Here is a 24704-nt window from a genome sequence, read left to right as displayed (position 1 = left end):
GGGCAAGAAAATCAAGATTAATCCGTTGCCACCCAAGAGCCACATGGACAAGGCTAGGGATGTGAAAACGAGTGAGTCAAGGAAGGATGTGAGGAAATCTATTCCAAAGTCTCTACATATCATAAATGCAAAAGAATTTGAGAAAGAGACAGGATGATTCGACGGTGTATGCCCTAATGGCTAGGGAAGTTACGCCCAAGGTTTATGTAGAGTTACCCCCTGAGGTGACTTCGGTTCTTGAGGAGTACAGTGATGTATTCCCTGAGGATTTACCAAATGAGCTTCCACCTATGCGGGACATCCAGCATGCCATTGATTTCGTCCCACGGTCTACTTTACCGAACCTTCCTCATTACTGCAGAGCACGCAGAGTTGTATAGATAGGTAAATGAGCTCCTGCAAAAAGGTTTCATCTGTGAGAGCATGAGTCCGTGTGCCGTACTAGCGCTCTTAACGCCTAAGAAAGATGGTACGTGGTGGATGTGTGTGAATAGTAGGGCCATTAATAAGATCACGATCAAGTATCGGTTTTCGATACCGAGGCTTAATGATATGTTAGATATGATGGCCAGATCCACCATTTTTTCCAAGATAGACCTCAAGAGCGGGTATCATCAGATACGCATACGTCCAAGAGATGAGTGGAAGACAGCCTTCAAGATGAAGGATGGGTTGTATGAGTGGTTGGTCATGCCCTTTGGCTTGACTAATGCACCCAGTACTTTTATGCATGTGATGACTCAGGTTTTGAGACCCTTTATGGGTAAGTTCCTAGTGGTTTATTTTGATGACATACTCATATATAGTACCATTAAAGAACTGCATCTTGACCACTTGAGGCAGGTTTGTAGTGTCCTGAGGGCAGAGAGGTTGTGTGAACCTTAAGAAATGTTCATTCTTGTCTGATAGGGTTGTCTTCTTAGGGTTCATAGTGTCGTCCGTAGGGATGCGAGCAGATCCAGAAAAAGTCAAGGCCATAGTTGACTGGCCTGAACCGCGGAACATACATGAAGTGAGAAGCTTTCATGGCTTAACTACATTTTATCGTCGGTTCATTCGAGGCTTTAACACTATCTTGGCTCCCATTACTGATTGCATTAAAAAGGGAGAGTTCATATAGTCTAAGGCCGCAGCTTAGGCATTCAAAGATATCAAGGACAAGATGATACAGGCTCCCGTCATGCGTCTTCCATATTTTCTAAAGTCTTTGAAGTAGCGTGTGATGCTTCAGGCGTAGGTATAGGAGGAGTACTAAGCCAAGAGGGTCATCCAGTTGCCTATTTCAGTGAGAAACTGAATGAGGCAAAACAAAAGTATTCCACTTATGATAAAGAATTTTATACGGTAGTGCAATCACTACGTCATTGGTGTCATTATCTTCTACCGCAAGAATTTGTCTTGTTTTCTGATCATGAGGCTTTGAGGTATTTGAATTCCCAAAAGAAGCTTAACCCAAGGCATGCCAAGTGGGCAGTGTTTCTTCAGGAATATTCATTTGTCCTGAAACCTAAAGTCGGGATCGAGAATAAACCAGCTGATGCCCTTAGTAGGAGAGTGACATTGCTCAACTCCTTAAGTGTAGAAGTTGTCGGGTTTGAGCAATTGAAAGACGAGTATCCCATGTGTTCAGATTTTGGGGGAACATACGTGTCACTCTTAGGTGCCCAGCATAGTTCGGGTGAGTTCGTGCTGAAAGATGGTTTCCTTTTCAAAGGAGAGTAACTTTGTATTCCCTGCACTTCCCTCCGGGATTTCCTTGTTTGGGAGCTTTATGCTGGAGGTATTGTTGGCCATTTTGGTCGAGATAAGACCATCGCCCTAGTGGAGGATTAATTTTATTGGCCAAGTCTTAAGCGAGATGTTGCCAAAATTTTAGGACAATGTCGAACATGTCAACTGGCAAAACAGAAGAAACAGAATACTGGATTGTACACGCCATTGCCAGTGCCACATACACTGTGGCAAGACATTAGTATGGATTTCGTGCTTGGACTTCCCAAGACAATTAAAAAGCACGATTCCATTTTTGTGGTTGTGGACCGTTTCTCAAAAATGACCCACTTTCTCCCTTGTTCTAAAACCTCAGATGCGTCCAACATAGCTAAGATTTTCTTTAAGGGGGTGGTTCGATTACATCGTTTGCCTAAGACCATAGTGTCTGACAGGGATGTCCGGTTTACTAGTTATTTTTGAAAGACATTATGACATATGATGGGTACGAGACTCCAGTTCTCGTCTGCCTACCATCCTCAAACTGATGGCCAAACTGAGGTTGTGAATCGAAGTCTCGAAAATCTACTACGATGTTTGGTGGGTGAACACATTAAAACTTGGGACTTAGTTCTGCCAGTCGCCGAGTTTGCATATAACAGTTCAGTTAATAGGTCTACGGGTATGAGTCCATTCGAGATTGTTAGTGGTTATAAACCTAGACTACTCATAGATTTGTTACCTATGTCAGTCACCCAGAGGACCTCAAAATCAGCCGATGCATTTTCCCATCACATTCATGAGTTGCATGCAGAGATTAGGAGGCGGATAAATGCTAGTAATGAACAATACAAAATTTCAACTGACTTACGTCGTCAAATTCAAGAATTTAATGAGGGTGATTATGTAATGGTTAGGATGAGGCCAAAACGGTTCCACAAGGTACCGTTAAGAAGTTACAAGCACTCAGTGCTGAACCATTTAAGATTCTGCAAAAGATTGGGTCCAATGCGTATGTGATAGATCTTCCACCTCGCATGGAGATTAGTTCAACATTCAATGTGGAGGATCTAATGCCTTGTTCAAGCCATCCCATAGACCCTAATTTTGTTCCAAACCATTGGCCAATTTCTGAATTTTTTTCTCAACCCACACCACCTATGCCTACTATACCTGAGAAAAGAGAAGAAATTGAAGGAATTGTGGATAAGCAAATTGTTTCCACTCGAGACGGTGGATTTCAGAGGTACTTGGTGAAGTGGAAGAACATACCATCATCCGACTGTACATGGTTACCGGAAGCGGAGTTGCAGCGACTAGATCCAGATTTGTTAGAAAAGCACAAGAGTTTTATCTCGCCGGAGTCAAGATCTTCTCAGCGAGGGGAGTTGATGCGGACATCAGATCATTCAAAGTATATCAACGCAGGAGGCGTGTGTTACACGTGTCAATGTGGTTAGATGACGGATACGAGTCGGGTCTCTAGAGGTTGAAGACCTTACACAAGTGTTCATGACATGTGTAAGTTGCTTAAAGGAGACATTTGGACCATTGGATCGAGATGATGGTGTGATCGGACCGTTGGATCGTCATGGCCCACCTTCATTACACGACCTTCACGACGCTATCATCGGGGCCCATCGGGCATTTTCAATTTGCATTTAGTTTATGAACATTTGAATTATTTAAGTTTTGAGACAATTTGTGCACAATTTTGTGCGAATTTCTTTTTTTTGAAACTTTTTTTAGTAGGGGTATTTTGGTAATTTTATGTAATTACGAATTTATAAGGGTTGCCCTAAACCCATAGCATGATATGTTATGTTTATAAAAAAAAAAAGAGAGCTTTTTGCTTCTGACGATCCGTCTTTGACTTCCAGTGATTAGAAGAGGGTGTGAGGCCCAACTAAATGATTTCTCATCCTCTACTTCTTTCTCCTTCTCTCTTTTCTCAAGGTATTCTTTTCTTTAACCTCGTTCCCTTCCTTTTCTCTTAGAATCTTTAGATCTAGAAGCCAAATCTTGTTTCTTTTTATCTAAATCATTAGATCTCAAAAGATTTTCATCCCCACATAAAACCCATCACCCAAATCTAAATTTGAAGAACTACCAATTCTTTTCTGAATTTTCCAGATTTCCCAATCCAGGAAATTCTTATTTTTCTGGATTAGAAAATCCACTTGGATCGTTAGACGGACCAATTGCAAGACGAAAGTTCTATCTTTCGCCGGATCCAACTAAATTCAGATTTTAAGATTCAATACTTCGTGTTTGTGATGGATGGCTCTAATCAATGCTATATTAACCTTATTTCTTTCTTGTGTTTATGATGTATAAAGCAGGCTGATATTTATTTGTTTTTTTTATATTGCATGAATCTGCCCCTTCCAAATACCTTGCTCATTTAAGGTTGGATTAGGCCGTCCTACATTATTAAGTCTTTACCTCCGCCTCCTCCTCATCCCGACATCCCCAAAAATAGCCTGATCCGTCTTGAATCCCCATCGGTGATCTGGAGGTCCCCAAGTCTCTGTCTCTCTTCGCTCCATATGGCGAACCAGAGCTCGCGTTGTGATTCAGAAGACGATTTCTTGGGAAGAGAGATGTTGACTTCTTGCTATTCAGATTATCACTCCCGTCCGCAATCCCCCACTTCCCCATTTAATCCATCAGGAGATTCTCTTGACCTGGGCCCCATCACTCTCTTCCAAGATAATCCTCGGGGCGAAGTGATTGTTGCAGAACCGCTCCAGATATGCGCGAACCTTCAACAACACAATTAGGTTTCCACTGATGTTAATCCAGTGGACGAAGACAGAGAAGACCTTTTCGGCAAAATCTACAATAAGCGATGGATTAGAGAAGCTATCGGGCACGTCGGTAGATCGCTTGGGTTGTCTTTCGGGGATAGGATGGAAGACTACATCGCCTTATTCCAGTGTATTGAAGATAGTGGAAGACCCATTTCAGAACCCCATACTCCTTTGAAGCATACTCCCAAATCAGGAAGTAGTCGCGAGCTCCAGAGATTGGATCCAATTCCAGGCCTCAAATCAGCTTCTAAATCCAAGCAGAGGAGGCAGGGTAATCGGGGAAGGTCGGTTGCTCAATGAAGATCATCTCTTAGAATGTTAGGGGAGTGGGCTCTAAGCAGAAAAGAAGTCTAATTAGAGCCTCTGTGAGTAGAAAAAAATCCAGACATTCTTTGCTTTGAGGAGACTAAAGTTCCGTCTTTCAATGACAGCCTTCTCGCCACTCTCTGGAGAGCGCGCGAAGTGGGTAGTGCTCGATGCCTCTGGTTCCTGCGGGGGAATCTTGGTAGCGTGGAAATCTTCTAATTGGGATCTCAAATCCCCTTTGATAGGATCCTTCTCGGTGTTTGTTATTCTTAAAGATAAGTCTTCTAATTTTCAATGTCTCCTTACTGCTGTTTACGACCCTTCTGTTGATGTTGGTAGGTCTGAAGTCTGGGATGAGCTAACTCATGCTAGGATGTCCTTCTCAGGTCCGTATTGTGTGGTGGGGGATTTCAACATCATTTGGTTTGCAGAAGGGCATTCCCGAAGAAAAAGAGTCTCTCTGGCTATGAATCGGTTTTCAGAGTGGATTCAATCCCAAGAGCTCATCGACCTCCCGCTCTCAGGGGCAAATTCACCAGGACGAATGGTCGTAGGTTCCCCATCCAATCGAGATTGGACGGGTTTATTGTTTCTCCAGAGTGGATCGAGTCCTTTCCTTCTGTTCTCCAAATCGCGCTCCCTAGGACCACTTTAGATCACTGTCCTCTGCTGTTGCTTATGGAAGAAGTCGGTTGGGGGCCGAAACCATTTAGATTCAACTCCTCATGGTTTAAAATTGAAGGCATCAGGCAGAAGATAGCAAAGTGGTGGGCGAGCTCTCAAGTGGAAGGTTTTGCAGGGCATAGGCTTATATGTAAGCTCAGATTACTCAAACAGAAGCTCAAGGAGTGGCATCAAGAGGAGTTATGTAAGAGATAATCTGAATCGGAGTCCCTTTTTTCAGAACTCCATGTCCTGGGTAGACGCATACAAATCATCCAGACCCTATCGGCCAGAGCTCTAGAAGACGAGGCTTCCTGGAAAATCAAATCGAGAGCCAGGTGGATTGCTGAGGGGGACAAAAATACCAAGTATTTCCACGGCATAGCTAATATGTGCGGCCGGTCCAAGGCCATTGTCAGTATCAAGGATAATGGAGTCTGTATTGAGGACAAACAGGCTATTGCGGATCTTGCAATTAAACATTTTAAAGATCTGTTCGGAAGTTCAGGTCAGACCGTGCCTTGACAAGGTCCATTTTAACAGATTGGAGACAGCCGATGCGGACCTCCTAGAAGCTGAATTCACTGAAGAAGAGGTCAAGGCGGCAGTTGATTCCCTGGGAGGCGATAAATCTCCAGGTCCTAACGGATTCCCCGTTATCTTCTTCCAATCCTTTTGGGAAGTGGTTGGCCAGGATGTTCTGCTTTTCATTCAGGAATTTTACAAAAGAGGCAGGTTGTCGAAAGGGCTCGGGGCGTCATTCATCACCCTTATTCCTAAGGTGGTAGGTGCAAGTACTTTTTCTGATTTCAGACCTATTAGTCTGATCGGGGGTCCCTATAAGATTCTTGCTAAAGTCCTATCCACGCATCTTGCGAAAGTTATGGGGAAGTTGATCTCGGCAAACTAGAATGCTTTCTTAAAAGGTAGACAGATAACGGACTGTGCTCTTATTGGCAATGAGGTTCTGCATTCTTGTTAGAAGTCAGGCATGGAAGGTATTTTTGTAAGCTGGACATAGTCAAAGCCTACGATCATGTAGACTGGGGTTTCCTCCAATATATGCTTTCTCGTATGGGTTTTGGATCCAAATGGAGAAGATGAATAGAAGCTTGTGTTGGCTCGGCTCACTTCTCTGTGTTGCTGAATGGTTCCCCAAAGGGATTCTTCAAGAATTCGAGAGGGTTGCGTCAAGGGGATCCCATTTGTCCTCTCATTTCCTCATTATCGGCGAAGCTTTATCCAAAATGTTGTATAAAGGTCAAGAAGAAGGAATTTTGAGAGGAATAGCTATGCCAAGGCTGCCCAACCCCATCACTCATATCCAGTTCGCTGACGATACCCTCGTCTTTTCTGAAGCCTCTGCGTCATCCATCTTCAATCTCCGGACGGCTCTATTTTGCTTTGAGGTGGTTTCTGGTCTACGTATCAATATGTCTATAAGTCGGAGTTATTCGGAATTAATGTACAATCTGAGAAACTTGAAAGTTTCTCAGCTTTTCTAGGGTGTCCTGCAGATTCCTTTCCCACTACATTCGTAGGCCTTCCCCTTTCTTTGGGCTCCCCTCCTAAAATATTGTGGGACAGAATTATCTGTAAATTCCAGAAATATTTGGCGAAATGGAAGTGTCGTTATCTGTCCTTGGGGGTTTGTCTAACCCTTATCAATGCTGCCCTATCTAACCTTCTCCTCTACTTCATGTCACTGTTCAGGTGCCCTGCGTCCGTGTTGAAATCAATTGACAATATTAGAAGAGATTTCCTGTGGTTCGGAAAGGAAAATCAGAGCAACATTCACCTTCTAGATTGGAAGGATGTTTGCAAATTATATCGAGATGGCGGGGCCAATGTCAAAAATCTGAGAAGAATGAACGTAGCTCTGCTCGGCAAATGGACTAGGAGGCTAGGAGCTGAACCTGATGCCTTATGGACATTGATCATTAAAGGGAAGTATGGCTCATCCCTGGGGGGATGGTGGACTTAAGGATTCCTCGTCATACAGGGCTTCTCACTTATGGAAAGGAATCCTCAAGTCTAAGCAGGCAGTCCTCCAAAATATTAGCTTTGAGTGGGTCATGGGTCAGCCATCCGGTTTTGGGAAGATCTATGGGTGGGGGACAGTCTGCTGAAGACCCAGTTCCCTAATATCTTCCGGCTGACTCCAGACAAGAACTTATTCATTTCGGACTGCTACTCGATCACAGCTGCTTGAACAGTTTGGGACGTGAGATGTGCTAGAAACCTCAGAGACAGCGAGATCCCCGAGTTCTTGGACCTCCTGGACTGCATCTCTAACACCATGCCGCAGAAATCCGAGTCTGACAAGCTGATCTGAAGGATAGATAAGTCAAGCTCCTTTACGGTCAGATCTTTTTATTCTTATCTCTCCCCTTCTCCAAATACTTCTGTCTCAGCTTCCTCTTTCATCTGGAGATTCCCGGTGCCCCCCAAATTTATTTGTTTTGGGTGGCTAGTGGGCCGTTACAGAATCCTGACTATAGATAACCTCAGAAAGAGAGGAATGCTGCTTGTCAATATCTGTCTATGTTGCATGCGAGAAGCGGAATCGGTGGACCATCTTTTGGTACATTGCCCCTTCATTTCACAAATTTGGAACGACTTCTGTCAGCGGTTCAACATTTTGTGGTGTATTCCAGATTCGGCCCACAATCTCCTATCTACTTGGTACGGTTTCAGGCTTGGTAAACCCAGAACTTCCGTTTGGAGAATGGCCATTTTGGCAATTTGGCGGTCAGTCTGGATAGAAAGGAACGATAGATGCTTCAACAATTCGTCGTCTTCAGTTTCCGCTGTTAGGTCTAGAGCCAAGAGGTTGCTGGTTGAATGGGCGGTTAACGTTAAGGGTTTAAAAGGCTATGACCTTTGTTTTTTAGGGTGTTAATGTTGGTCTGCTATCTCAGCAGATCTCTGTTTCTTTCTTTCTTGCTGTTTTCTGTTTTTTAATAAAATTTCTCCATTGCCTCTAAAAATAAATAAATTTCTGTATCAGAGCAAGTTCAATTCCTTGGCATTTGTTTCTTTTAGTTCCTTCTTTTCTCTCTCTTTTCCTGAATTTTCTCCATTCCAAAGGCCCTAACTTTACAAAGCCCCAATCTTTCAAAAAAAAAAAAAACTTTACAAAGCCCCAAATCCCCTAAAAAACCTAGAACCCCAGTTAGGTAAAATTTCAAAATTTCCTGAACCCTATACACCTAATAATCTTGATTTCTCCAATTTTCCCAAAACCCTAAAGACCAAAATTTGCAAAGTTCCCAAATTTTCCCTCTACCCTAACACCTAATTTCTCAAAATCCCCAAATTCCCTGAATCACATCTCCAATGTTCCAATATCCTTAAGTCTGTAGCCATCCTTCAACACTTTTCTCATCTAAAACCCTCACTTCAATATCAATCCAAAACACAATTTGAGCCTTAACTTTAAATATGTAATCTGCAAATAGTTTCAATTCTCAGCAAATCTGCTAGAAGTTTTGGTAAAGTGCCCAAATCTTTCCACTAGCCCTTCTGAGGAACTGTCCTAACTGTAGCCCTAAACTTCATATAATCGTAAATTGAAATCTCTGAAGTCATTTGTAGCTACAGTTAAGACCTGAATCCTAACCCTTCATACCTGAACCTACAGCCATATAGTATTTAACTAGCAAACTGTCCTCAGACCTTACCCACAAAGCCAAAACCGATATCTGCTGTCCTAAAACCTGGATACAAATTGATCATTTACCCACATAACCAGGCATCAAATCTGTCTCCCTACGACTCCTGTAAGCAGTCCCAAACAGTCACATAGCTCAGCTCATTCACAACCTCAATCCAACCACAAAAACTGACCCTAAACTAGCCCATGACCTGTCACCCAACGGTCCCCTGACTTATCCAATTCCTGGCCTCAAATTCTGCTTCTAAGTGTCCTTGACTCAGTCGCAAGGCAGGTATAGTTGAAATCCTAGTCAAAACCCATTTAAGTTCCATATATGCCGACGACTTTAAGCCTACAAATCGACCTAAAATCTGTCCCACATTTTAGCCTGCATCCTGCGCAGGTCCAGCACTTAAATTTCAGTCCATGCAGCACCTGAGCAGTCAGCAGGCTGTCCAGAAATTTCTTTCCACAATTTCAGTCCATGCAGCACTGCTTATCCAAATCGAGATTCTCCCATTTCAATTTGGTTGCATAAGTCGGCCCATTGATTAAGTGAAATTTCGTATGTTAGTTGGGTGGGCCTTCACCAGGCATGAGTGTAGAGGGGCAGTCTGTTGGGGAGACTATGAGTGATTGGAATGTGACTAGAAGAGGATAATCAGGGCTTGTAGTCAGGTGACTTTCCCGTAATTGTTTTTTGTGGTCCTTTGATTAGTTTAATGTCTAAGATAGTGACGAGAGTGTCACTATTTTCAGGCTAAATTTTTTTCTCATCGTTAAAGAAAAGGTATGCCTGTAAACCATTCATAGCTATGTATTTGCATGGCAACCTATCTGATGGGGCTGCAACTTAAGTTTCGGGTCAACCCGAATCCAATTGACCCAACCTGAGTTCGGGTTGTCATGATCCTTGGTATGGGTTTGGTTCGGAAACAGCCAACCCAACTTGAATTTGGGTTGAGTTAGGTTGGGTTGGGGATATTCGCATGTATTTTGGGTTGGGTTGGGTTGGTTTGAGCATAGAGGACATCTGGTTGGGTCGGGTTGCAGGTTGGGTTATCTTGAGGTCAGGTCGGTGACAGTCACATGTATTTGGGTCAGGTCAGGTTGGGTCAAGCATAGTGGACTTTGGGTTCAGTTTGGGCACCTAGTGTTGGAATTCGGGTTGGTTGAGTTCACTAAAGGTTGGGTTGGGCTTGGGTTGACACTCAACCTGACCCGAGCCACCCAAGTTGCACCCCTACTATCTAATCTTCAATCTGGGCTACCCATATATCAATGTGGTGTATCCAATCTACAAAATGGTAGTTGTATCCAAAATACTATACACTAATTGCACAGTCCAAAAACCAATAACAAGTAAAAAAAAGAAGCAAGAAGAAAGCAAAAATAGTGATCAAATGCCTTGATATAGATGAAGACATTTGGAATCAATAACAAGGATATAAGGAGCTAGAGCATAAATATCAATTGAGTGATTTTGGAGTGCAAATACCTAACATTTCTGAACAAGGAGAGCTTTCAAAACCTGATAATTGAAAGTGATGTTGGAGTGCAAACACTTCACTTCGATCTCAATGATAGATGAGCTATTCTCCTTGACGTGTAGCTTTAAATGTGTAAAAACATCTTCCAAGTCTCTAGCTTTTGGATGTGGGAGGATCTTCCGTTGATGCCACACAGACCTAAACCAAGGTTGGAATGACAGAAAACATTTCATGACAATCCAACAACTTGCCCTATGAAGATGTGGTCTTTCTTCACATTAAATGCTCAGTTTGGTCAAACCAAAATACTCAACTAGGTTTGTGTTTTATTTGGGGAATTGTGTTCGAGCTTGTAGTTTGTTGTTTGACTGTTTGTTTCACATGAGGTCTTGGGTATGAACTAACCTTACAAATCAAAGGGACTGCAAATAAGGTGGATTTAAATAATAGCTGCAGCTCATTGTATTATTTAATTTTTTTACTAGCAAACGAAGTACCAAAACCTTTGAAGAAAGCTACACAGTTCAATTTTGCATTCCAGTTATAAATTAAAAAACAAAAAGTTGCTTCCAGAAGTTTGAACTAAGCTTGCAAAATGTTTCTCTCACAGCATCTGCTTTGTGTGCTTTGTATCACCATGTGGATGGTGTTGCCTAGATATGATTATTATTAGTATTTGGTAGCCTTGGAATTAGGAACCTCTAGGGCTGTAAGATAAGGTGAAGCAAGGCAAGTAGGACTTGAAGCCTAAATCATTCCCATCTGAGGATGTGTCTCTTCCAGCTCACCTAATGAACCGAAGACAAGATTTGGTTATTTTACGATGATTATAGTTTGCGATTGCAATTGATATCTGGTGTTTTAGTATAAGGTTTGCGTTGTTCTATGTTCTATGTGGAAGACACAATTTAACATGTTATAGATCATTAATCACACTAGTTGCTCCACCATTGAACACTTGTATGAGATCTGGTATATGCATCAAGTGTAGCCATCCGCAGTTGAGTCAGCAGTTTAGATGGTCTAGACTCTAGATTGCCATACGAGTAGAACTATGTCATGTGTATAGTTGAAACCAAGTGCCTCAACATTCACAGTTGAGTTAGTGAATTGGACGGCTAGATTATTGTGCAACTATGCCTTATGTAAGGTTGAAACCAAGTGGCCCACCATCCATGGTTGAATCACGATTTGGACAGTCTGGATTGTCGTACAACTATGCCATGTATATGGTTCAAATCAAGTGACCCACCATCTATAGTTGAGTTAACAATTTAGCGTGTTTGGGTTGCCATACAATATTTCATGTGCATAGGTAAAACCAAGTTGCCCACCATCTATAGTTGAGTTAGCAATTGGGTCAATTTAGATTTCTATATAACATACCATGTGTATGGTTGAAACCAAGTGGCCACTGTCCACAGTTTAGTTAATAATTGGGATGGTCTGGAGTACAACTATACCATATACATGATTGAAACCAAGTGGCCCACCATCACCAGTTTATACAATGATTGGACGGTCTGGATTGCCGTACAACCATGCCATTTGTATGGTTGAAACCTAGTGGCCCACCATCCATAGTTGAGAGTCAACAATTTAGCTGAATTTCTGTACAACTATGCCGTGTGTATTGTTGAAACCAAGTGTGATGGGGACATCATGCATGCGCCCCCTCTACGCACGTATACGAGGAGGAGGCGGGCCCCACTTTCGATTTGGTTCGACGACGACATCTTTGGAAGACCTCATAATTAGGGGGACTGCGTTATGGAGCATCGGAGTGGACCCGATCATCACATAGATTCTACCATCAGATCTCATGATCGTGGCCCACTACTTTAGATGATCTAGGATTTTGAGTTTTGACTATTTTTGTTATTAGAAACTTCATGAACACTTTGATTGCTTAGATTAGTATTTATTTGCTTTAGCTTTGGTATTAGTGCGTGCACATGGTGCAAGGGTAATTCTGTCTTTTTTGGGTTTAGGGTTTTCTTATAAATATAACAATCCCATGTAGGCATGGCAATGATATTTTATGAAAAAATTTTTCGCGTTTCTCTCTCTCTCTCTTTCTTTGGGTTGAAGAATCGAATTGGATATGAAGCCCTCCTTTCCTCGAAGGGCTAATTACCGTGGTGCGATGGCACATCCACTCCAAATCATCTCCATCTTCTTTCGCATTACCTCCATCACCTCCACCCCTTTCACCATTTGTTTCACCCTTTTTCGCATCCACGTTTTCTCCTACAGCAGTGTACAAACAGATTTTTCAGATTCTGGCCTAGTTGAAGGGGCAAAAACTTCGGCGGAATACTACGCACGGACTTTGCGACGGATCAACGTGAAACTTGGTATGGAGGCAACCCATCCCTAGCTGATCCTGGCCTAGAAGTCGGTTTCCGACTTTGTCGGCCCCACACACGTGCGGACGACCTGTCGCGCACGTGCGTCCAGGCCCATTTGCTGTCCAGCGCGCATGGTTCATCCCAGGTTCTCTTTTTTCCTTTATTTCCTTCTCTTTTGACTAAAAAAACCCCTTAATCCAAATCTCTAACCCTAAAGAGTCCCACATCCCAATTATCCTCAATTTTCAAACCCTAGATTTTCTCCCAAATTGAAACTTAGTGGATCTCTTGAGTTGGGAACAATCCTTTGCAAGAATGGATGATTCTTACACTCCTTTGGGCTTGTTTGACTTATAATTTTATTTGATCCAGCCCTAAAGTTGTGTAGGCTTGGACCCCCATTGATACCCCTTTTTGAATGTTTGATAGTATGTAGGATGTGGAATTTTGTTACTGTTTAAAAGTGGAATAATCTCAAGCTTTATCTCTTGTATTCCATATTTAATTTCATGTCCTGCATCAAAGTGGCCCACCATCCATAGTTGAGTAAGCAACTTGGACGGTATGGATTACCATACAACTATGCCATGCGTATGGTTGAAACCAAGTGGCCCACCATCTATGGTTGAGTAAGCAATATGGATGCTCTGGGTTGCTGTACAACTATTCCACGTGTTCCGTTGAAACCAAGTGTTCAGACAATCTGGATTGCTATACAACCACGCCTTTTGTACAGTTGAAACTAAGTGGCCTACCATCCATGGTTGAGTAAGGACTTTGGTGGGTCTAGAATGCCATATAACTATGCCACACATACAATTGAAACCAAGTGGCACACCATAAATAGTTGAGTCTGCGATTTGGATGGTCTAGATTGCCGTACAATTATGCCATGTGTGCAGTTGAAACCAAGTGGCCCACCATCCCTAGTTGAGTCAACATTTTGGACCATCTGGATTGCTGTACAACCATGCGATGTGTACGATTGAAACCAAGTGGCCCATCATCCACAATTGAGTCAGCAATTTGGACGGTCTAGATTGATGTACAACTGTGCCATGTGTGTAGTTGAAACCAAGTGGCCCACAATCCATTTTGAGTTAACATTTTGGATGGGGCCATGCCATGTGTACGATTGAAACCAAGTGGCCCATCATCCACAGTTGAGTTAGTTGTTTGAACGGTTTAGATTGTGAGACAACTAAGCCATGTGTATGGTTGAAACCAAGTGGCATACTGTCCACAACTTGCTGTACAACTATGCCATGTCTATGATGAAAGCAAGTGGTCCACCATCCACGATTAAGTCAATGATTTGGATGGTCTGGATTGCCATGCAATTGCGTCATGTGTATGGTTGAAACTAAGGGCCTGTTTGTTTTGCTAATTACCTGGTAATGTAAAGGAAATATTTCATCATTACGATTTTTGCACTGTGAAACTAAACATGGGAATTGTCAGTCAAATGTAGATGATTTAAGAGACAGGAAAGGGCCTGTTTGTATTGCGCATTACATCTGTAATTTGCTGTAGAAGTGTAATGATTACAAATTACAATACTTGGATGGATCTATGATGATACCTTTTTTTTTTTATATAAAAAGATTGAATATTAATAAGGAGGGCCAAGGGCAAACCAGAAAAGAAAAACAAAAACAGAAACATCAGAGAAAAAAACAAGAACTATACAGAAAGAAAAAGGAAAAGTTAAAAAAAAAAAAAAAGAAAGAAAGAAACGAAAGAGAAGAAAGCTAAAACTATACAACTCGAAACCAATGGCCGCAAGAGCAGCTACAAACTTGGAGAGAGCAAAAAGAAGAGAGCTAGTCCAGGAAACGAGAAGACCCAGATTGGGGTCGAGATTGGAAGCCGAGACGTAGTCTTTGATATCTCTAAATATTAACCCTTGAATTCTCCCTTGCAAGGTAGAAAGATTAGAGAAAGTCCGGTTGTTCCTCTCTCCAGATTTCCCACTGAGAAGCAAGAACAACCAATCTCTGAATAGCTTTAAAAGCTTTGTCACCTCTAACTCCATGCTAGCAGAAAAGGAAGTCGGCAATTGAGCTAGGCATGACCTAAGGAACTTGCAATTTGGCATAGATGGAAGACCAAATTTCGAAGACAAAAGGGCAGTGAAGGAACAAGTGGTTGATTGTTTCCTCATTACCCAAACAGAGGCAACAAGCATTAGATAAAATGAAGCCTCTTGGTTGCAGATTGTATATTGTGAGAGTTCGCCCTCTGGCTAAGAGCTAGGTAAAAGCAGCAACCTTGGGGAGGCTGCCATAAGACCAAAAGAAGGAAGTGGGAGGCTTAGCTAGTCTAGATCGAGACATCTGGATGAAGGACTTGCAGGTGAAGCAACCAGAAGCAGTAGAGGTCCAAAGAATGGTATCAGGCTCAGGGTTGGGGCGAATGAGATGGAGCATCCTGAGTAGATCCAAGGGATTGGAAAGATGAACGTTAGAGAGGGCTTGTCTGCAGGAAGGATTCCAAACACCTGATCCATCAGGCGAGAAGCAGTCGGCTATAGAAATCGATTGATGTGCGTGTTTGGATAGGAGATTTCCATTGCAATATAATGTAAAATTGTAATGAATATACATTCCTTTACCCATCTCCTATTACATTTGCATTTGACCGTGTATTGTGTTTAGAAAAATGTTGCAAAATCATAATGATGGCGCTTTAATAATGCATTACTGATATAATTAGCAATCCAAATAGGCCCTAAAGGAATTTGTAATCATTGCACTTTTTCGTGGCATTATCATGAAAAATCTTGAATCCCAACAGCGACATGAGGGTATTTTGGTGATGATGTAACATTCTGTAAAAATGCCATCATTATGATTTTTCCGCTGACAAACCAAACACAGGAATCGACAGTTAAATGCAGATGTTGTTAGGACTTAGGAGACGGGTGAAGTAATTTGTAATCATTGCACATTTCCTTTACATTACCGTTGTAATTGGTGAAACAAACGGGCCCCAAGTGGGTTCACCATCCATAGTTAAGTCATCGATTTGGATGGTTTGGATTAATGTACATGTATATCGTAAGTGTCACCGCCATGTAAACATGTTTTAAATGGTGCAAAACTAACAAAGGAACCCCTTTCTTCTTTTACTATAATGAATATAGCTGGATTCCAATTTTTCTTGGAATCCAACTATTTGGATAATACCACAATTAAGGCTAAAAATGTGTGAAATAGAATTATTTAGTTAACTGTGCTATGAGCATTAGATTTGGGCATGCCAAGCGTGAGTTAAGCTATGCCAGTAGCCTTATTCTTATGCTTTGGAATCCAGCTATTTGGATAATACCACAACTAAGGCTAAAAATGTGTGAAATAGAATTGTTTAGTTAACTGTGCTTTGAACATTACCTTTTAGCGTGCCAAACGCGAGATAAGCTATGTCAGTAGCCTTATTCTTATGCAAATAGTGCTATGACATGTGCCAAACGGACCCATAGCAATCTTCTGATATGGGTGTTTGTTATTGAATAATTCCTCAATCTTTTGTAAGAGAATCAGGTAACTGCTAGTCTGATACTTTCCGAAACAAAAGAAATTGACATGAAGTACTCATATTGGTAATTGTGAAATGGTATAGCGTATAGGAAGTGAGTGTAATATGAATTTATAAAACAAATAGGAAGCAAGTGCATTCTGCAAAAAAATGTGCTTCTTGGGAACATGAACCATAAGTGAGTGGAATGATTTCGTGAGGACAATAAAAATAGATTCAACCTTGCATCATTTAATTTGAATAATTGTTTAACTGTTTGTTAATTACTTTTCCATGTTTGTAAAATTTTGCAGGAGATGTGGGCAATGTTTACTTTGGTCCGAATCATCCTATGAAGCCACATCGTCTTTGCATGACACACCACCTTGTACTCTCGTATGACCTTCACAAGAAGATGGAAATATATGTGCGTTATAAAAGTGTTTCCTTGTATGTTAATCATATAATTTGAAATTTAGTTTCAGTCTCATGCATTCAATGTATTATGATGAAACTTTTTATTTTTTACTTTTTATTTAAATATTTATTAATCCATGCAGCGGCCGCACAAGGCATATCCTGTTGAGCTTGCTCAGTTCCATTCAGCAGATTATGTTGAGTTCTTGCACCGGATTACTCCTGATACACAGCATCTGTTTGCAAGTGAATTAGCAAGATGTAAGGGTTGAAATAAGAGTTCATTATAGTTCTCGGAGTTTGGATGTCCATGTGGAGTTCTGTGAATATGTTTTCTTTTCTCTGTTTCTAATGAAATACATGTAGCCTTTCATGAATATAATTTTTTTGCAGAGTTTTGCTAGCCCCACATGCACTTTTGCATTCAACACATGTGCCACTATACGTGCTCAGGGCATCTGACCAGTGCATAAGGTGTGCTCCAGAAGGAAGATGAATTACACAAAAATTCGGCTAATCCACTCGTCAGGGGGGTCACTCATGCGAGAGCGGTGGACTTATTAAGAAAAACTTGCGGATAGTCTATATTGAATTATTTGTGGGCCTGCTTGATAAAAGGCAGCCCTGATTTTTGTGTTATTCATCTTCATGGTGGAGCACACCTGATGCACAGGTCATATATCCTACATGTAAACTGTTAATTATCTTTGTTGTAAAATGCTCTTCTGCAATTTATTCAATTTAATTTTTTGTTTCTTTCAATTTTTTCATTGCTGCTATAGATCTCTCATGATAAACTGGCATGTTTATTTTGAGGTTGGATACGAACTTGTTTTATCTTACATGCCATATACGGATGAAGAATCATCTTTTGAGGTACAAGCTGTTGGTGTGTGCGGATTTATCTTCTCAAAAACCAGTCAGATTGCAAATAGATAGTGCCTAAACCATGTCAACCATGCATTGGATCACAAATTGTAAGAACTCTCTTGGGAACTTTTCATATAATTAACTGTTAAATGAGAAGGACAATTCAAACATATCCTAACTTTCACACAAATCAACATAGCCAAGGGAGGATTCTTGAAGTTGGCAATTTAAATGATACATGTTCTCACTTGGGATTTGGAGGGAGGAACATACATCTTAGGAACCCCTTATAAAAAGGTAACCATACAAAAATTGTGTATTCATCATTCCCCATAATGCGTTGGGATTCTGAGGTGGTAAGGAATTTGGAATTTTTTAAGCTTTTTGGTTCTACGGGGCACCACCCAAGGTGGCATTCTTTGTTCGGTTGGTTGGGCGAAAGTGTATGTTAAAGACAAATAATCTTCAGAAAAGGTCTATGATCCTCCCAAACACTTGTTTCTTATGCATGAACAATGCGGAATGAGTGTATCACCTGTTTGTTCGTTGCTCCTTCGTTCGACAAGTCTGGATTTCCTTCTTAACACCTTTTGGTATCAAATGGGTTGTGCCTCAGTCGATTGGTGATATGCTCTGGGCCTGGCAAGGCTGCCCCTTCCCTAGGGATAAGCGAATTATATATCCGCTTTTCTTGTTAGCAGTTTTGTGGAGTACTTGGTGGGAGTGAAATAGTCGCTGCTTCCTCAACAAACAAGGATCACGGGAACAAGTAGTGGGCAATTCAAGAGGCCTGTCATCGAATGGGCAAATGGGGTTAAAGATGTAAATGTTGTTGAAATGTCATCCATGTTTGGGCTGTAATTTGGATTGTAATCCGGGATACAATAGGGGTTGTGTTCTGTCATGGTTTTGATTGTTACTAGGGATGTCTTTTGAGGTTGTAATCCTTTGCTGCCTTGACTTTTGTCTTGCAGCCTTTTAATAAAATCAAATTAATTGCTCTTCCAAAATTTTTAAAAAAAAGAAAAAAAAAGGGAAAAAAAATTATTCCCCATGTGTTGGCTACGGGGGAGAGTAGTTTTGGAATCCTCACCACGTGTCAATGGACATATGTATGTGGGATCTGGGTCATTCAGATGGTGGACCCTAACTATCCAAGTAGCAGCTCTCATTGTGGATTGAACGGAAGCCCAAAAATAACATAGATCAGGTGCACTTCCATTCAACTAGTGCCTACCAGAGATTTCTAAAGTCTGTCAGTGGCTTGAACTCAATGGACAACCAGATGTTTAGGATTTTTGGATGTGCGATATGGGTTCCAGCTGTGAATGATCCCAGATCCAGCACACCTGTTGGACATTGGGGTGTGTGCATGAAACATTGCCTTCATCTCACATGAATGAAAATCATTAGTATTCCTCTTTCATACAGGTGCAGCCGACATACACAGGGAGCAACCTATTGTACAACCTGGATCTTGCACATACTATATGAGCACGTGTTGGATGTCTTTCCACTTGTGAGCCCATGCATCTTGCAGTTGCCTACTACTGCTTTTAGTGTATGCAAAAGGTTGCTATTATAGTCTATGCAGGATGCACGATATTATTTTGCTTAATGCTTGGGACATGGTAGGAAATGTTTTATGCCCTCGTATTGCACCATTATTGGACCCTTGGGGCTTTTAGTGTGTGCAAAGGGTTGCTATTATAGTCTACACAGGTTGCAAGATGATATTTCGCTCAATGTTGCGGCCATGGTAGGAAATGTTTTATGCCCTCGTATTGCACCATTATTGGATCCTCGGGATTTGGAAAGATTGTAGGAAACGTCGGGAAATATTGCATGTAACGTAATGTTCCGTGGTATGAGGGAAACATTGGGAAACTTTCGTAAAGTGGTGAATGTTCAATAAAACCTTAGGAGGTGTTAAAAAGGCAACAAGCTAGCTAACAGACGCTAACAGAGCAGATGCCCGGGAAAACAACTTAACAGAAAAAAAAACAATAAAAAAAAAGTAGGAAAAAGAACAGGCGCAAGGCACCACCGTGCCGCATGAAAAGAAAAAATAGGGCTGAGACTAAAACTTTCCAGAGGCACCTAGTGATGGGTACACATCATGCACGCCTTTACGCACGTATCGGAGGAGGAGGTGGGCCTCAATCTCTTTATGGCTAGGTGAGTACCCGTGTTGAAGACCCCATATTGCATGTATGAGCATCTAGAAGACCCCACATTAGGAAGATGCATGTGGGTTGCTTGACGAAGTGATTTCGACTGTCATATTTGATGGAAGCAACGATCGGATCGTTGGATCACATGGAGTACATGAACGGGCTGTTGATCATGGGCCATCTTCATCAGAGGACATCATATATTTAGGATTACATATTTTATATTATCTTAGTGGATTAGATGATTAGTTTCACATTTCATTGATTTCAATACACTTATTTTATGTTTGGGGTACTTGGGACATTGTGAACAATTTTTATTTGAGAGGGCAATTTGGTCATTTGTTGCCCAAAAGGCTATAAAGCCTTGGACGTGTGAACCTTAGGGTTTTAATGGTGTTTTGAATACAATTTTGAGATTTCTCTTTTGTGGCTCTTGTGATTGGAGTCCTTAATGGTGTGAATCCATCTCTTGGTGTGACTCCAAGAGACAACTACCTTGGTGCGAAGCCAAGATTATCTTCTTTCTTCTTTATCATAGGTATTGACTCATCCTTATCTCTCTATTCACCTTAAAAAAAAAATAATTATTTTCCCCAACAAATCTCAAATCCCCACATCCAAAATCACAAACACCTCGACATAAGCCATCTAAACCACAAGCCCCACCTGCGCGTGCCAATCCATTCATCTGTACGACCGTATGGACTACCATATGGCTGGACCATATGGACAGCCGTACAGCCGCATGTGCGCGGCCTTCTATGCATGTGGTTTTGATCCCCCTTATCCGTTTTCCTCATCCCATCAAAGCCTCCCCACAAAACCCTAACCTTAATCCATAGTTTTCCCCCTTCATAACCCTAATTCCCCCTTTCTTACCTAGACCCTAATCCCTCTCAAATCCAAAATTCCTCTCAATTCCCTTTGGATACAAGTGATTTCCCTTGATTGATAGCCTACCCCTATATTAATTTGGGGGTTTCTTAATCCCATTGGGACCAAATGCTTCAGTATGTTAACTGTCCCTATTCCGAGCATGTATTAACTTAGGATCCTACATATTGTTTACTTATTTACTGTTTGGATTGATATGAGATTGCTGAAATTTAGGGTTTATTGCTAATTTAATCTGAAAATTTGATTTTTAACATCACTTTAGGATAGAAAATTTCATCATGCATCAAATTTTGGTATAAGAGCATAGGCTAATACAGTGTAAACTCATCTTAAATCTAGAATAGGGTTGTTCATCATCATACATGGTGTAGATCATCATATTGTGGCATGCCAGGGTCAATTATTTCCATATGTATACTGCTAAAATTTAGTACTAGTTGTTTATCAATTTACATTGCTGAAGTTTTCGGGTACTAGTTTGTCATTGTATTGCTGAAGTTTTAATCCTAGTATTTATTTTAGCATATTGCTGAAAATACTAGTGCTATTCTCTCAGTTATACCATTGCTGAATTTTCTTAGCACCCATTATTTCCATGCTACATCGATGAATTTTAGTATCAGGACGTTTCATTGGTTACTTTGCCTGATTTTTTAGGGGAAAAGTGTCTCTTTGGCCATATAGAGTTATATAGGGTCATCTAGAGTTGTCTTAGGATGATCTAGGGTTGTGTCAAGTCTCCGCCTTAGGTTTTTAGTGCATGCCTACGCGATATGGGCGTGGTTTTTGGTCTTCATCCAACCACCATGAGCCAAGAATAGATTCTCGAAGCTCTTAATGCCATAACTAGACGACTGGATGCCCTTGAAGCTCAAAGCAGGACCACCAATAATCGAATAGGTCAGTTGGAGACTTCCCTTCAAGCAAACCCTGACGATGGGGAAGAAGGCCAATCCCAAGTGGGAGGTGCAGAGGAAGTTCACATGGGAGGTTGCGTTGGTGGACGTGGAAGAGGCCGTGGCCGAGGTGTTGGCCATAATGTGGTGCGTGCCTAGCCACCCTGTGGAGAGTATCTAGACCACTATGATCTTGATGATCATGTGATGAAAAGTGTTAAGATTGAGGCCCCTAATTTTGATGGTCATCTGGAACCAAAGGCTTTCCTCGACTGGTTTTTAGACATGGACCACTACTTTGAGTGGTATGAGATGTATGATCGCCATCGTGTGAGGTTTACCAATATGAAGTTGGTGGGCTAGGCTAAATTGTTTTGGACCAATCTTGAGTACAAGTTAGAAAGGTTTGGAAAAGACCCGATTGTAAATTGGGTCGAGATGAAGGAACCGCTGAAAGAAAAATATCTTCTTCTTTCATATCGCCAGAAATTAATGGATCAATGACATTCCCTTTGCCAGGGATCAATGCCTGTTAAGCATTACATTGCTAGATTTGAAGAGTACATGATGAGATGTCATGTCAATGAGGACCTAAAAGTGACTCTTTCGCATTTTAAGATGGGCCTCCGATCCGATATTCAGCGCGAGCTGCTCTCTCATGATGTTGGCACCCTTGAGCATGCCTATCGGTTGGTGCAAGAACTTGAGTAGTATTTAAAACCGCAATTTGGGCAACGATTTTGACTCTTGAGATTTAAATGTTAAGAATACTTCCCAGGGAGCTAAGTCTAACTTTGGGGGTCAATCCAAGGCCCTTACTGGTTCTCAATCCAACCTTAAGGGTGTTAAGGGGAAATGAGTCTCTAGTACCAGTTCGCGAGGAGGCGAACCCAGGCGGTGTTATAACTGTCAAGGATTCGGCCATTTTGCCCATGAGTATCCCACAAAAGAGCGAACTAAGGCCCTCTTGATTGGAGAGTAGGAGGAAGATGAAGATGGCTAGGGTGATTGTGAAGAAGAAGAAGAATATCACCCTGTAATTGGTGCTAGCGATGAAGAATAAGAGGAGATCATGCCACTTGCAGTTGTCAGGTGTGCCTTAGCTCAGGCTAAGGAAGTTGATGATTGATGTAGGAGTACCATTTTCTATACTTATGCCAAATGTGGTGAGAAAAACTGCAAAGTGATAATTGATAGTGGCAATTGTAAAAATGCGGTCTCTGAACGCACCATTTCTCGTTTGGGCCTAAAGCCTAGTCCTCACCCTCAGCCCTATAGAGTCTCATGGGCTGATGAGTCCTCTATTCCAATCTCCTAGCGTTGTCTTGTCCCCATCCAGTTTGCATCTTATAAAGACTTGCAGTGGTGTGATGTTTTGCCTACGGATGTAGGCCACATCATCTTGGGCAAGCCTTGGCTCTTTGATCATGATGTAACAATATTCGGTCGCTCGAATGTTTGTTCCTTCATGCACGAGGGCAAGAAGAAGTTAAATCCTCTTCCGCCCAAGAGCACCCCTGAGTTTTGTAACGAAGAGGATGTTAGAAAGGGTGATCCCAAAGAAGTGAGTAAATCCCAACCTAAGTTTCTTCACATCATAATTGCCAAAGAATTTGAAAAAGAGACTGAGGTGGATTCGACGGTGTATGCCCTTGTGGCTAGGGAGATGACACCCGAGGTGAGAGTAGAGTTGCCATCTGAGGCGGGTTCGGTTGTTGAGAAGTTCAATGATGACTTTCTTGATGACTTACTGGATGAGTTTCCACCCATGATGGACATTCAACATGCCATTGATCTTGCCTCTCGGGTGACTCTACCAAACCTTCCTCATTATCGGATCAACCCTACGGAGCATGCAGAATTGAAGAAGCAAGTAGATGAACTCCTTATGAAGGATTTCATTCAAGAGAGTTTTGAGTCTGTATGCCGTGCCAACGCTTCTCACGCATAAGAAAGATGACACTTGGCGCATGTGTATGGACAGTAGGACCATCAATAAAATCACGGTCAAGTGCTGGTTTCCTATACTGTGTCTTGATGATATGCTAGACATGCTGGCCGATGCCATAATTTTCTCAGAGGTAGACCTTAAGAGTGGGTATCACCAAATACGTATACTCCCAGGTGATGAGTGGAAGATAGCCTTCAAGACGAAGGACGGGCTATATGAGTGGCTAGTCATGCCCTTTGGCTTAACTAATGCCCCGAGCACATTTATGAGAATGATGACCCAAGTGTTGAAACCCTTTATGGGTAAGTTCCTTGTTGTGTACTTTGATGCCATTCTTATCTATAGTACATCAAAGGAACAACATCTCCACCATTTGAGGCAAGTTTGCGGGATCCCTAGAATTGAAAAGCTTTATGCCAACCTTAAGAAGTGTACATTTCAGAAAGTGTTATTTTCTTAGGGTTCATAGCATCATCTGAGGGCATGAGAGCGGACCTCGAGAAGGTCAGGGCCATACTAGAGTGGCCTGAACTACGGAATATCCACGAGATGCGGAGCTTTTACTTAACAACTTTCTATAGGCAGTTCATTAGAGGGTTTAGTTCCATCATTGCTCCCATTACTGATTGCATAAAGAAAGGGGAGTTCACATGGACTAAAACAACCTCTAGAGCATTTAAGGAGAAAAAGGGCAAAATGAGCGAAGCTCCTGTCATGCGCCTTCCAGACTTTTCTAAAGTCTTTGAAGCTGCATGTGATGCATCTGATTTGGGTATAGGTAGAGTGCTTAGTCAAGAAGGGCACCCCGTTGCTTACTTTAGTGAAAAGTTAAATGAGGCAAAGCAATGGTACTCTGCCCATGACAAAGAGTTCTATCCGATAGTCCAGTCCTTGAGACATTGGTGACATTATTTGTAACCACAAGAATTTATCTTGTTTTCTGATCACGAGGCCCTACGTTATCTTAACTCCCAGAAGAAGTTGAACCA

The 24704-nt window shown here is 41.7% G+C and overlaps 1 protein-coding gene across 2 annotated transcripts in view; it reads left to right on the top strand.

The window, feature by feature from the left end:
- The window catches only part of LOC131251245 (histone deacetylase 9), an 81786-nt gene that overhangs the window by 5785 nt on the left and 51297 nt on the right, over positions 1-24704 (top strand). For both annotated transcript variants that reach the window (XR_009173686.1, XM_058251861.1), the window contains exons 2-3: positions 16822-16934; positions 17068-17185. Coding sequence is in view for 1 of the 2 variants with exons in the window: in XM_058251861.1 (XP_058107844.1) it covers positions 16822-16934; positions 17068-17185 (231 nt within the window). In the remaining variant the exon portion in view is untranslated. The remainder of the gene's footprint in view (positions 1-16821; positions 16935-17067; positions 17186-24704) is intronic.

This window comes from Magnolia sinica, chromosome 1, assembly GCF_029962835.1.
Source record: "Magnolia sinica isolate HGM2019 chromosome 1, MsV1, whole genome shotgun sequence".
In the NCBI taxonomy this organism is placed as follows: domain Eukaryota; kingdom Viridiplantae; phylum Streptophyta; class Magnoliopsida; order Magnoliales; family Magnoliaceae; genus Magnolia; species Magnolia sinica.
Note: the sequence above shows the minus strand (reverse complement) of the source record. Positions and strands in the feature narration are given on the sequence as shown.